At 36.2% G+C, this 12,864-nt stretch overlaps 1 protein-coding gene across 1 annotated transcript in view; it reads right to left on the bottom strand.

The window, feature by feature from the left end:
- Positions 1 to 3,463, bottom strand: part of LOC107553899 (TOX high mobility group box family member 2-like) — a 114,236-nt gene extending 110,773 nt beyond the window's left edge. Inside the window, exons 1-2 of the mRNA XM_016236249.1 lie at positions 3,366 to 3,463; positions 2,501 to 2,579 (exon numbers count right to left, since the gene is read on the bottom strand). Coding sequence (XP_016091735.1) covers positions 2,501 to 2,579; positions 3,366 to 3,463 — 177 coding nt within the window. The remainder of the gene's footprint in view (positions 1 to 2,500; positions 2,580 to 3,365) is intronic.
- Positions 3,464 to 12,864: the final 9,401 nt, after the last annotated feature.

The raw sequence follows: 12,864 nt of genomic DNA, 5'->3' as shown, positions 1-12,864 counted from the left end.
GCTCGAGTCAAAGACTGCAGTTTGGTTTTGCTCTAAAGGTTCTGGTAATCTAGGATTATAATCTGCATAATTTTGCATCTATTCGGGTGCGTTTTATTCGGCCATCCAGAACGCAGAGTGATTGCATGCTCCGAGAGTGAATTTGGGCTGAAATGGTTTTGAGCTGATTTGACAGGACAAGTACACAGGAAAGCCATTACTGCGGCTGCTGTGAAGAGAACAGACTCAACGGCTACATTTGCAGATCGCGTTTTTTCTTCGATGATTTCCTCTCGCTCGCTCTTCACCTCCAGCTGCACGAGACTCTTTATCTCACAGCCTTTACAGCTGCAGCTCAGTGTTTGTTTGAGGACGTGAGCTCACGCCACCGCCGCCATTCTGGACCAACAACGTGGCCGCGACCAGGTGAAATTAAATCATATTTAGGAAAGTGAAACACACTGTACTGTACGTGCAGAGAGCCTAAACAATGCTAATATTAGTCCTACTGCATGCGATTATGCATGAACCGCATTATGATCTCATTCGTATGCGATCATTTTTGTGTTTGTACAAATCAATGCACTAACAAAATCTAAAATATGAACAACTTTCCAGACCAAATCTTTCAGTTTCCACCACAGAATTGCAAATGCAGCTGATTTATCAGTAAATGATGCAACTTTGTCAGAGAAAGAACTTTTGAAGGCAAACATATGATAGATTAAATCCACATGTGACTTATTAATAAGTCATTCACACTCTGAATTTAATTATCATCAAAGCTCAACGAGTATAAGTGAAACAGTTATAGTGTAATGCATGTTTCACTCCAAACAAGATGAAATCATTATAATGTCAAATCAGACCATGTGTTAACTTCATTAAATAAATGTGATGTTAAAAATAATGCTAACATTATACAAAAAGGTCTCACTTGTTTAATGCATTAGTTAACATTAACTACCAATGAGATATGTGTCTTCATGTTAACTAATGAAAGCTTATTGTAAAGTGTATCAAAATAATTATTCTAATTTTTTTAACTTATGAATAATATTTTCAGTACACATATGCAACCTATGAATATACTGGATTCTTTTTTCTTTCAGTTTTAGTTATTTTAGTACATCAAGTTAAACTCAATGAAAATGAGAAATGTTGTCTTGGCTTTTTTACATTTTATTTCAGTTAATGCTTTATTTCAAGTCACAAAATTTTTTATTTTTATGGTTTTAATTTTAGTTTTAGTTACCTATAGGTACCCTGGTTTAAAAAAAAAAAAGAAAAGAAAAAATGTTCAAAGTTGTAAATAGAACAAAGATTATTGAAGTAACAATAAATTCAATATTCGATAAACTCTCTGCAAACTTTGTTGAGTTTTCAGCATTTTTTGTTTATATATATATATATGCATGTCTATATAGTTTGTATTAATTTTTATTTCAGTTTTAGTTTTAGTTTCATCATGTTAAACTAAATGAAACTCAACTAAATTAAGATAAACTAAACTAAATTAACATGAGAAATGTTGCCTTGGCAACTAGTTGAAATAAAAGTTTTTTTTATATTACGTTATTTTATTATTTATCATCATTATTTTATTTAAAGTAACCTAAAATGTTTTATTTTTATGGTTTTAGTTTAGTTTTAGTTAACTATAATAGTCCTGGTGAAAATAATTTTCCAAAGTTGTAAATAAAACAAACAATACAATGTGAATTCCATGTTCAATATTCTAAAAACATTCACACATTTCCAATGTTTTAAAGGGATCAATATACTGATTCTGCACCAACCAAAAGTACAAAAACATGCCATTTCTTACATATGAATACTCATGAATATTAATGAGATGAGGTGTGCATTAATAGCCGGAGCAAATCAATCCTGTCAGACTGGAGGGGCTCACAGGAACAAAGCGGAGTTCAGGAGCCGATCCCGCCTCTTAAAATTCCAGAGTTTGCTTTGGATGAAAGCGTCTGCCAAATGCATCAATGTAAATTATCCATAGTTATGACAGCAAATTAAATCCCTTTATCCTTTATGTATCTGAAGTCCAAGACTATGCAAAACTATGCAAGGTAAAAAATAACTAAAAACACAACCCTAATAATATTAAATGCAAGCATAACATTGTTCATTCTGACCACAGTGCATTTTGTGCATTGAATTATTGGCTATAGCAAAAGCATGCAACCAACCATAATTCCCAGTTTTCCTACTCATGTCATGTTAATGACATTTCTGTATACTTTTGTAAGATAAACAGTTCTGTACCGTGTTTGTCTGAGCGTCACGAAGCACAACTGCAGTAGGAAACCCTGGTTTAAAGCATCACTATAAATAAATGGGTTTTTTTTAAGCTGGCTTTTCTGCAAGCTTGCTTCATAGTTTCCAGCAAAACTCTGGCAGTGGGAAAGGCAGAGCCTTATTAAGAGTTTATAACCCGACCACAATATCAATAGCATGGATTAAAAAAAAGGGGGGGACAGAAAGATTACAGTAAGACCCGGCTTACGGCGAGCGGCTCGTACCTTTGAAATGTCAAGAGGAAGGAGGAGGTGAAGCCATCGGCAAACTCATTTAAACACTCGTACCTGGAACGCCGCAATACAAACATTCAGCTGCGCATTCACATTGCAGGTATATATTTAAAACATAAACGCTGTACGTTGTTTTCTTTCTGTGAAATGGAAGTATCAAACGACCAGCGCAACGATTTCCACACGCAGGCAAAAATATCCCGAAAACAGGAGCGCCGTCTCAATAATCGCTGACTTTCCGCGGCGTCTCACGCCTCCCCCTCCGTTTCCTAATCTCGACTGGCAGCAGTCGAACAAATTAGGAGCTTTCAAAAGAAAAGAGTGTGGAAAATAATTAAGAAAATATTTTTAAACAAAGTTGGTCAAAAAAACACGTCTGCTTGGTGCAAACGCGCGCGTCGGCTGGCTTTGCTGATTAGCCGTCTTTAAAAACTCAATTATGAAAGCGCTCTGCCAAAAGCCGCCTCACAAGGAGGACCCGGTTGAGACCAGCTGTGATGCCATTTTGGCTGGGCGCTTTTAATTTGAAGTTTACCCTCCGCCGTTTAAAGCGTTTATCTCATTCTCGGTGCAGGTCAGAGGTTCAGGGCTGTAAAACAGCAGGAAAACTCGCGGGGTTTTTATGCTGCGGTTTCAAATAATTGCAAACATGCTGCATTTACAGTAACTAGCAGCTCTTTGATTGGAACTAACTTGCGGCCCTGTCGTTCTGTATTTGTGTGAGATGTCATCAGGATAACGCTCAAATGCAGCAGCGCATGCTAGATCTGCAGTCAGTAGAGTCTAGACTACTAAACCATTACAAATCACACTGACTCACTTTAGCAGTCTTGGGTTTACCAGCCCCGGGCGCTTTGTCCTCGGGCGATGAAACTAGCAGGCGGTCCTTCAACCAAACAGCCCACAGGAGAGAAAATCACAAAGCAGATCTCCAACATCTCAATCGCTTCTCCAAGACAGAAATGAGATCACATGGAGACTTTGTTTGCTTTCTTTTGCATTTCTAAGAAATGATTTCTAGATTTTAGATCTCAACAATGTCTGGCTCAGTGCTCAGATTTGCCAAGGTAATGTGTGCAATCAAATCTGGCATGAACTCAAACACTTCTCATCGAATTCACACTCTTACATTAAGCTTCACAAAGCAAACCTCGAAAACATCTCCACTGTTTCTCCCAGTCAGAAATGAGATCACATGGACAGCAATTGGAGGCTTCTTTTGCTTTATTTTGCATGTCATGCTTAGAATTTTATTTGTATTTTTTCTGAGAAATTAGACTTTTGGAGCTTCAGATCTCGACAATGTCTCACTCAGTGCTCAGATTTGCCAAAATGTGCTCAATCAAATTCATCAAGAACTTAAATACATCTCATCAAATATGCAAAGATTCACATTCATTTTAATAACTCATTTTAACTATTTTCTCAATTATTAGACAACTGTTTGTCTCAATATGAGACAAATATGAGAAATGCAAGTAAGAACTCCATTAAGCAAACCTCATTAGAATCTAAATTGTTTCTCCAAGAGAGAAATCTTGTTTTTCTTATTTCTCTAATTTTAGGAGAAATATGAGACAAGCACATGAAACATAAGTAAGAACTCCATTAAGCTTCACAAAGCAACCTCTTTAACATCTCAAATGTTTCTCCTAGACAGAAATTATATTATATTGAGAACAAATGGAGACCCCTTTTTTTTTTTTTTTTGCATTTCCCACTTGTTTTTCGGAGAAATTAGATTTCTATTGTTTCAGATCTTAAAAGTGTCTCGCTCAGTGCTCAGATTTGCCTAAATGTGTGCAATCAAACTCAACATGAACTCAAATGTTTCTCATCAAATTCAAAGATCCTCGCTTATTTTCATTTAAATGTCTATACTCTTACTGCATGACAACTATTTCTCATGTATCTGTTTTTTATTATTTCTCTAATTTCAGGAGAAATATGAGACAAATATGTGAAATTTAAGTAAGAACTCTATTAAGCTTCACAAAGCAGATCTCGTTAACATCTCAACTGTTTCTCCTAGCCAGGAAATTAAGACTTCTTTCTTTTGACTCTCCTGCTTTGATATTTTTCCTAAGAAATCACATTTCTAGAGTTTCAAATCTCAAAAATGTCTCAAATGGTGCTCAGATTTGCCAAGATCAAGTGTGCAATCAAAATCAACATGTCAATCAAATATGAGACAAATATGTGTAAGAACTCCATTAAAACCTCAGCATCTCAATTGTTTTTCCTAGTCAGAAATGAGATTGCATGGAGAGAAAATGAAGACTTCTTTTGCTTAAGTCTCCGCAAACATTCCTCATCGGTTCACGCACTCGTACACATCCAACACAGATCAGATTATTAACTTTCACTCGACAAAATCGTCACAAAATATTTAATATGCACACTGAAAAACTGGTGTTTCAAACCATTTTCATTGCTACAGGAACTTGTAACACAAGTAATGAACAGGTTACACACTAAATTAAATGTGACACAATGTTCAGACCTCAAGACAATTGTGAGATTTAAGAAACTGTGTTTCATCCACAATTTAATGCATTACCGAGTGAAACAGGGTATTTCGCAAAACCTCACAGGACTGGGAAAGTTGTTTGAGAGATTTTGCACATTCTACATAATGACCAAAATAAAACCAGAAACATATATTAAATAAATAGAGACCATTTTAATTGAATGTACAATTTAGAGGGACAATTCACCCAAACATTCAAATATATAAATATATACTAAAATATATATCTTAATTAAAATAACAATATGCAGTCATCATATATATATATATATATATATAGGCCTATATATATAATGCATTCATTTTGTTTAAATATAAACAAATATATATATAAGCACACAGTCAAATTCTCAAAAGTAAAACAAATTGAATGCATTATTTTAATGGAAAATTGAGGTGAAATGAGTCATGGTTTGGTTTAAGAGATTTTGCGCATTGTATTGAATGGATTCTATATAAATAAACCCAAAAACAAGTATTAAATAAATAGAAATAGAATTCAAACATTTTTAAAACCAAAAATGAAAAATTCTGTCATAATTTACTCCTTCCAAACCTCAAAGGGCTCCCATGTTGTACGGTTCCCAACGTCCTTCAAAATATCTTCTTTTGAGTTCAAAAAGACAGAAAGTCATACAGGTTTTGAATCACATGAGTAAATGATGATGGCCTTTTCATTTTGGCATGAATGAAGCAAGTCTCCATTCGCTCTCAACTGAATCTCATTGCTTAACAGGAGAAACGATTATTTAAAAGTCTCATTTGTGATTTTTCTTGAAGCCACTCGAAAGGCTTTCAGCTCTGATTTAGAAATATGCAATGATGAAGAGATGAATTGTTTAGCAGGTGAACCTGAACAAGAAGCATGTATATCTGTGATAAGAGTCAGCCATGAATGAAGAGCCACTCACAGACGACACGGTCACAGGTCGAGACAAAAGCAGCTCACGGCTTCCTGTTAATTTCACGGGAAACCTTCAGGCTCACTTCTGAGAGTCATGCAAACGGTGTGTTTCTGTTCTAAAGCATCCCTCATGCTCTCTGTATGAGACGGGTTTGGGACAGTGCAACACACGTCTGATCCGGACTTTGTGGATGAAGTGTCCTTTAGGTGTGCGTTCTCTCAGGGGCCCCGGGCTCGTCCTGAAGCCGTGAGCTCCGGCTCTGTTTGCTCAGGACAAGTGCTTGTGTTTGCCCAGGCCGGGCAATGGAGCTCTCTCCATACAGCTCCTGCATTCCTGCGCGTCCGCCGTATTTATTTATCTCCTGTCCTGTTTCACGTATGGAACCTACAGTCTTGTACGTGTGGAGCAGAAACTCACATTACAGAACATCTGCACTCCGATCTGCTCATGTCCAGGTCATATTTCACAGTAAAATCATCAAAAAGAAATAAGTGATTATATTTTCTTTAAAAAAAGACATTTTGCTATATATATATATATATAACTATAAGGCTGAAAGTAATACAGGGAGACATAAAAACACTAACGGGGTGACTATCTGCCTCAAATCCCACAGGGAAATGCTAGTTGGTCACAGCCGAGTTGATTTTGCGAGTTCTGTGGTATTTTCTCTGTTAGCTGTTAGCTTTAGCTACTCTTCAGCTGGTTCAGGTGGGCTGTCAAACCGGCAGATAATCACAGCCCAAACAATATCAGCAACTTCCAGGCCTTGTCAAAGTTTCCTGCGTTTACAGCTCGTAAAACTTCCATGAAATGTGTTTTTGCAGCCCTGCCCTCGCTGATGCCTCGTGTCCCGAGCAGAGACCGAGCAGATGAGAGGCTGTTTCACTCCTGCAGTCTGCTATAACACCCTCAAAATCAACATCAATCACTATTAACCTCGTATACACATGCCATGTACTGTGGACGATTCATCAGCGCACATTATTCCATGCTTGACCTACATTTCCATCAAAAGTTTTCTTTTCAGCTGCACATTTAAATACAGCTTTAGCAAACGAATACTCAAGCAGTGGTGTAATGTAACGAAGTAATAATACTTTGTGACAGTACTTAAGTATTTTTTGGCAGTATCTGTACTTTACTTGAGTTTTTATATTTCAGCCAACTTTTACTTTTACCAAATTAAATTGTATACTTTTACTCCGATACAATTCCCCGAAGCATATTCGTTACTTACTACAAAACAGTCAGAAGAACACGGACCGCAGGAAAGCAGGTTTGACGAATCAGTGGTCTGCCGTCTGCAAGTTAGACTCCTAAAAACACCTTTGCTCGTGCAAACAAGCGCACGCACAACCGCCGATGATTTTCCACTCAAGTCGAGTCTGGGGTGTGCGATACAGCATCGCCGGCGATAATATGGTGACTGAATTGTTGTAATGATGTGCGATCGGACATGTTCAAGTGTATCGCCAAATCACACACAGTGTGCACGCACGTTGATTTATTAGTCTATTAAAACTCAAAATTCCAGGCATTCTAAATTGTAGACAGCAAAAATGCTTCTGTATGCTTTTTATATTTATATCATTTAATATAGTTACCCTATCACACAAAGAGTACCGTTTTTCTGCAGATATCAGCATGAACACATTTAATAATCATTTTATACAAGTTCAGTAAAGCAATAAGTGACTTACATTTTAGAGGTAAAATAGCTTGTTTTTGCTCAATTTTGCCATCGAATATAGTTCCTAACAAAGATCACAGCACTGTTTTGCGTCTCTGAGCAATGGAGAGTTAAAACTGAACATAATCTTACTATTCAAGCTGTGTATGAACATTTTATATATATATATTTATTTGCTTATTTTCCATTTTGCATGTACTTGTACTTTTACTTTCAATACTTAAGTACATTTAAGATTTGAAAAATAATTTTTGTACTTAAGTACAATAAATACAATCACATACTTTAAGACTTTTACTCAAGTAATATTCTAACTTCAACTTCTACCAAAGTCATTTTCTGGTAAGATATCTGTACTTTTGCTTGAGTATGGCTTTCAGGTACTTTATACACCACTGTATTCAAGGTCAGAATGCACACTTTTCAATTCCTGATGAATTAAATCCCACTCACCTACATTTTTTCCCCCCTCCCAGCTAATAAAAATTATGTTTTTCCAAGAACCATTTGCTAACATTCACATGAAGTGTTTTTCATGTATTAAGAATGTTACTTCTTAGTTATGCGACCGATAGAGAAACATTCCATTCTATCATTTGTTGAAAATGTTTGAAAATGTTACATTTGAATGTTCTCTCAACGTTCAAAACACCCATTAAAAATAAATAGAGGAACATACCTTTTTATCATTTTTAACTGTATGAAACATTATTTCTGAATGTTTTTGAAGCATTAATCTTTTCTCTCTCTCTCTTTTTTTTTAAAGTATGTTTCTTCTTGGTTAGGGGAACGTTAGAATAGCATTCCATTGTATCTTTTTGAAAATATTAAGTGAATGTTACATTTGAATGTCCTCTCAATGTTTAAAATGTCTGCTTTTCTTGGCTATGTAAACGTTTTATTTCAGAATGTTTCTTAAACATTCAAAATGTCCAGTTTTTTAATGCATTAAGAAAATGTTTCTTGGTTATGCAAATGTTAAAGGAACATTCCATTCTATCATTTAAAAAAAAAAAATTATGAGAACGTTACATTTGAATATTCTCTTAACATTTAAAACACCAAAGAACGTTTTTTCTTGGTTATGTGAATGTTACATTTTATCATTTTGAAAATGCTACGAAAGCATTATTTCTGAATGTTTTTTTAAATGTTCAAAACATCCATTTTTATAATGTATTAAGAACGTTTCATCCTGATTATGTCAACGTTAGCGGAACATTCCATTCTGTCATTTTGAAAACGTTATTAGAACGTTCTATTGTTATTACTGAAGAACGTTATTAAACATAGTTCTGAACAAGTTCCGAGAACATACACATAGCACCATAAGGACATTCCGAGAACATAGTTTTAAGAATGTTTCCTCTCTTGTTCCATAAACATTATTTACAACTTTACGGGAAGGTTCCCTGTTAGCTGAGTTATGCTACTAAAACGAGTTGTGAATGGCTCTTCGGGGCAGTTTTGACTTGAGCCTCCTCACCCTGACTCTACAATCACTTCACAATAAACGCTTTCAGAGATTTCACATTATTATTTTTTCTTATAACCACCACAATTCACATTTATTGGATCCTCATTATCATTGCTGCAATAATCCAGCAGATTTAGAAGCGCTTTGTGCTTTCATAACTCTTTTCCAGCAGCGCCTTGCAAGCCGGACGAAGTGCTTTCAGTAAGATGAGCTCGAATGCTTTCACTAAAACTTTTTTTTTTCTTTGTGGGTCTGTGTAGAAAGCCACAGATGAGCGAGGTGACAGGTCCACAATGAAGCTGAGTCCGCTAAAAATAATCTCTGAGTGCTTTCATTGTATTTATGTAACACTTCCTTTAAAATCCCCCACAGCAGGACGACAGAACACCTCCAAAGAAACAACACTAGTTAGTCATTGAGAAATGCTCCAGCTCCAGACCAAAAATAGGCTTTTTATGGGCTGAAGTCAAAATGCACTCGATTTACTTTCTTAATATGAGTTCCCGGTCAAAATGTGAATGATTTATCAGTGCAAAGTCTTCAAAGTGAAGACCACAGGCCTTATTTATCAGCCATCTGCGATTTACAGACACTTGTCACCATGCAATCAAGTCATAAAGGATAAAATCAATATATATGATGCATCTTAATCCTTAATTAGAAACTCTTTGATAATGCACATGATCTTTTGATTAAAGTCTGATGTCAATAACATCCGGATGAGGTTCATGCAGGAAGTGAACTGTATACATCTGAGAAAATATATACATCTGAGCATCATAAATGCATCATTCAGGCCCTGAAATCTTACAACCAAATCCTCAGATGTCATATTTTGTACCTGATGAAATTGTCTGCGCTCGCATGTGCATCAGGGGTTAAAACACTTCCTGACCAACAAGAGACAAACTGAAAACCACACACACGTGGGTGACAAAGAAACTGTGCGAACTCTGCGATGCCATCCTGTTTGGTTTAGGTTCAGCTGCCACAAAGATATTTCCTATTTCAAACTTACACAAGCAGCCATTTTATGACGAGATATAAAACAATCGCTCAGCCTGCTGGGAAATTAACGGTAAATGATTTAATTTAATGCATTTAGATGCGCATGCAACACTTAAACACATTTAATGTTTAAATATGAATTTCACGTAAGAGTGAAAGAGCTACGCTCTTGTTCGGCTATTCTGAAAACCATCCGTCAACAATTCCCTGGCTTTGAGTTCTGAACTACGCCGAGCGCACTAGAACAATAAACTTCTGTCTTTCAAAGTGGCGATCAGAGTGCGGCAACATCTGGTGGCGGGACTCATTTTTGGGTCTCCAAACCGCTGACTGGCAATTATGGTCGGCCGAGAAATAATGCATCCAAGAAAAATCTCCAGTCCATTTTTTCCCGCTTGGATTTCCACACGTTATGGACCACCTTAAAAAAACGGTGCATGCACCCATCCCGTTCGAAATGCTATTTGCGTGCATGCATTTGGGGGTGCAGCTACTGCGAGCCCACCACATCCTGAAGGGGGTCCGGACCCGTGCGCCGCAGCCTACCGCCGTTCTGTAAGGCGCTGACGGGTAGGAAGCACAGGCCCCACATCAAGCACTGACAGCTTCTGATCAAAGTGCCCTGCAGCCCCGCGGGGGGATCTCAATTAATGTCTTCGCCTTTTTTCCAGTTCAGTTTTTCTGTATTTTTCATCAGTTCATTTTGAGGTCATATTGCAACAGTTCTCTGCAGTCAATTCTAATGCAGACTAATTGATTTTTATTAGGATCTGCAAAATATATATATGTTTTTGAAGTTGTAAATAAAACAAACATTATGGAAGAATTTTTTTTTTTCTAGTTCAAAATTTCATGTTCAATTCAATGTGTTGCATGCGGTCTCTTTGTAATTATTTGTGAAATTTACCAGCAATTTCTGATTGTTTCTACAAATGTTTTTCAGCATGTGTGCACAACACCAATTTTAATTGCATGCATTGCATTTAATGGTTAATTCTCCAATTGTATGTGACTTTTATTAGAATTACTGTAATAAAAACTTCTGCGGGGTAGAAAAACAACAGAATTGGTGATGTCAGATTAAATTAAAAGTTGTTCAAAAGACAAGAAGTTATTGCATTTCGATGAAAGATTATAAAGGCATTTTTCTACTTTATAATAATGTGTTGTGATGTAACACATTAGAATTGAAACCAGTTCAAATGATGCATTTCTTTGGCAACAATTTACAGTAAGGTCTTGTTTGTTTACAGTAGTTAATGAATTAGTTAAGTTAGTTAATGCTCAACTAAATATGAGCAACATATTTTTAAAAGCATTGATTCATCTTTGTTAATGCCCTTTTTGTGCATTGTTTGTCTACATTAGCTCGCAGTGCATTAACAAATGTTAACAGATACAACTTTTGATTTAAAAAAATAATTTGATTGTTAGTTCATTACTAACTGTTATCAAATGAAATCTTATCGTAAAGTGTTTGACAATGCACATTGTTCTAAATAAGAGAAAGCATCTTTTAGCCCGCATGCATCATGCATATAATTTAATTATATTATTTATTCCATTTTACAAGAAATACTTCAACCATTTAGCTAAATGCAAATGCTCACTTGGTTTTATCTTTAACAATTTGGTCCCCAAAAAAGTGTGCAATTAATTTACATTGACATGCAAGTCTCAATAAAGCACAAATAATGTACCGCCTACACAACCTGCAACTGAAAACAAATCCAATTTAAAATCAACATGAAAATGTTGTTCTCAACACATTTCTGAGTGAAACTGAATATTCAATGAGAAAAAAAGTAGCTAGTACAAACTACAAGACTTCATTTTATCCACTGGAAACTGATTGGATGGTGAAAGATGGCTGAATCGTATCAGAAGTGGTTGGATGTCAACTGAAACGGAAAGTCGTTTAAGAGGCAAAGCAAGTTATTGCATTTTGATGAAAGATTATGAAGGCAGTTTTTTCTCCTTTATAATAAAATGCAATGATAAATCATCCACAATGGCACCAGGAACATGCATTAAGAAATAAATAAAGTCAATTGTGACTTCTCAAACCACAGCAGCAGTAAAATCCTGAGACAAACTCCTTGTCACCTGAAGGGATGATCACACATTTCCAGATTCCCATCATCCAGCAGGTACTAAACTCGGCCTCTTTAACGCTGGCCGTATCAGCAAGTGTCCCAGAAGTCTGTGCAGCTCTCTTTCCCCCGCGGACAGGCATCGTTATTATTTATCGGCTGAATTACTGAATCAGTTGCTATTCACCATGCAGCCAGCAGCCATTCAGCTCGTCAAACCTCCAGCGCGTTTGCTCGCTCTCTCTCTCTGCCAAGGCCAATTAGTGCGCCGCTGTGCTGCACCCCCACAGCTACTGACAGCGCTTCACCAAACGCCAGCTACATTTACTGCATTACTGCCTGAGACTGGGCTGCAGACACTTTTATACAGGATACAGAGCAGAAAGATGCTAAGTCATTTTTGCATTTTGCACAGTGGTCACCCAAATCGTCAGCTGTTTTAGTCTGAGCTAAAACAAATGTGTAATGGTTATTAATGTCCCAGGACGTAAAATCAAATCACTACGCAAGTTAGTAGTAGAAAAATATTGTTTTTTCAAAAATTTAGATACCAATATCTAGAGAGCAATATAGTTCTAAGATACATTTAATTGAATTATATATATATATATATATATATATATATATATATAA

The sequence above is a fragment of the Sinocyclocheilus grahami genome, unplaced genomic scaffold (assembly GCF_001515645.1).
Source record: "Sinocyclocheilus grahami isolate Dianchi unplaced genomic scaffold, SAMN03320097.WGS_v1.1 scaffold485.1, whole genome shotgun sequence".
NCBI lineage: Eukaryota > Metazoa > Chordata > Actinopteri > Cypriniformes > Cyprinidae > Sinocyclocheilus > Sinocyclocheilus grahami.
The sequence above is the reverse complement of the archived record's forward strand: the minus strand, read 5'-3'. Positions and strand labels throughout refer to the sequence as shown.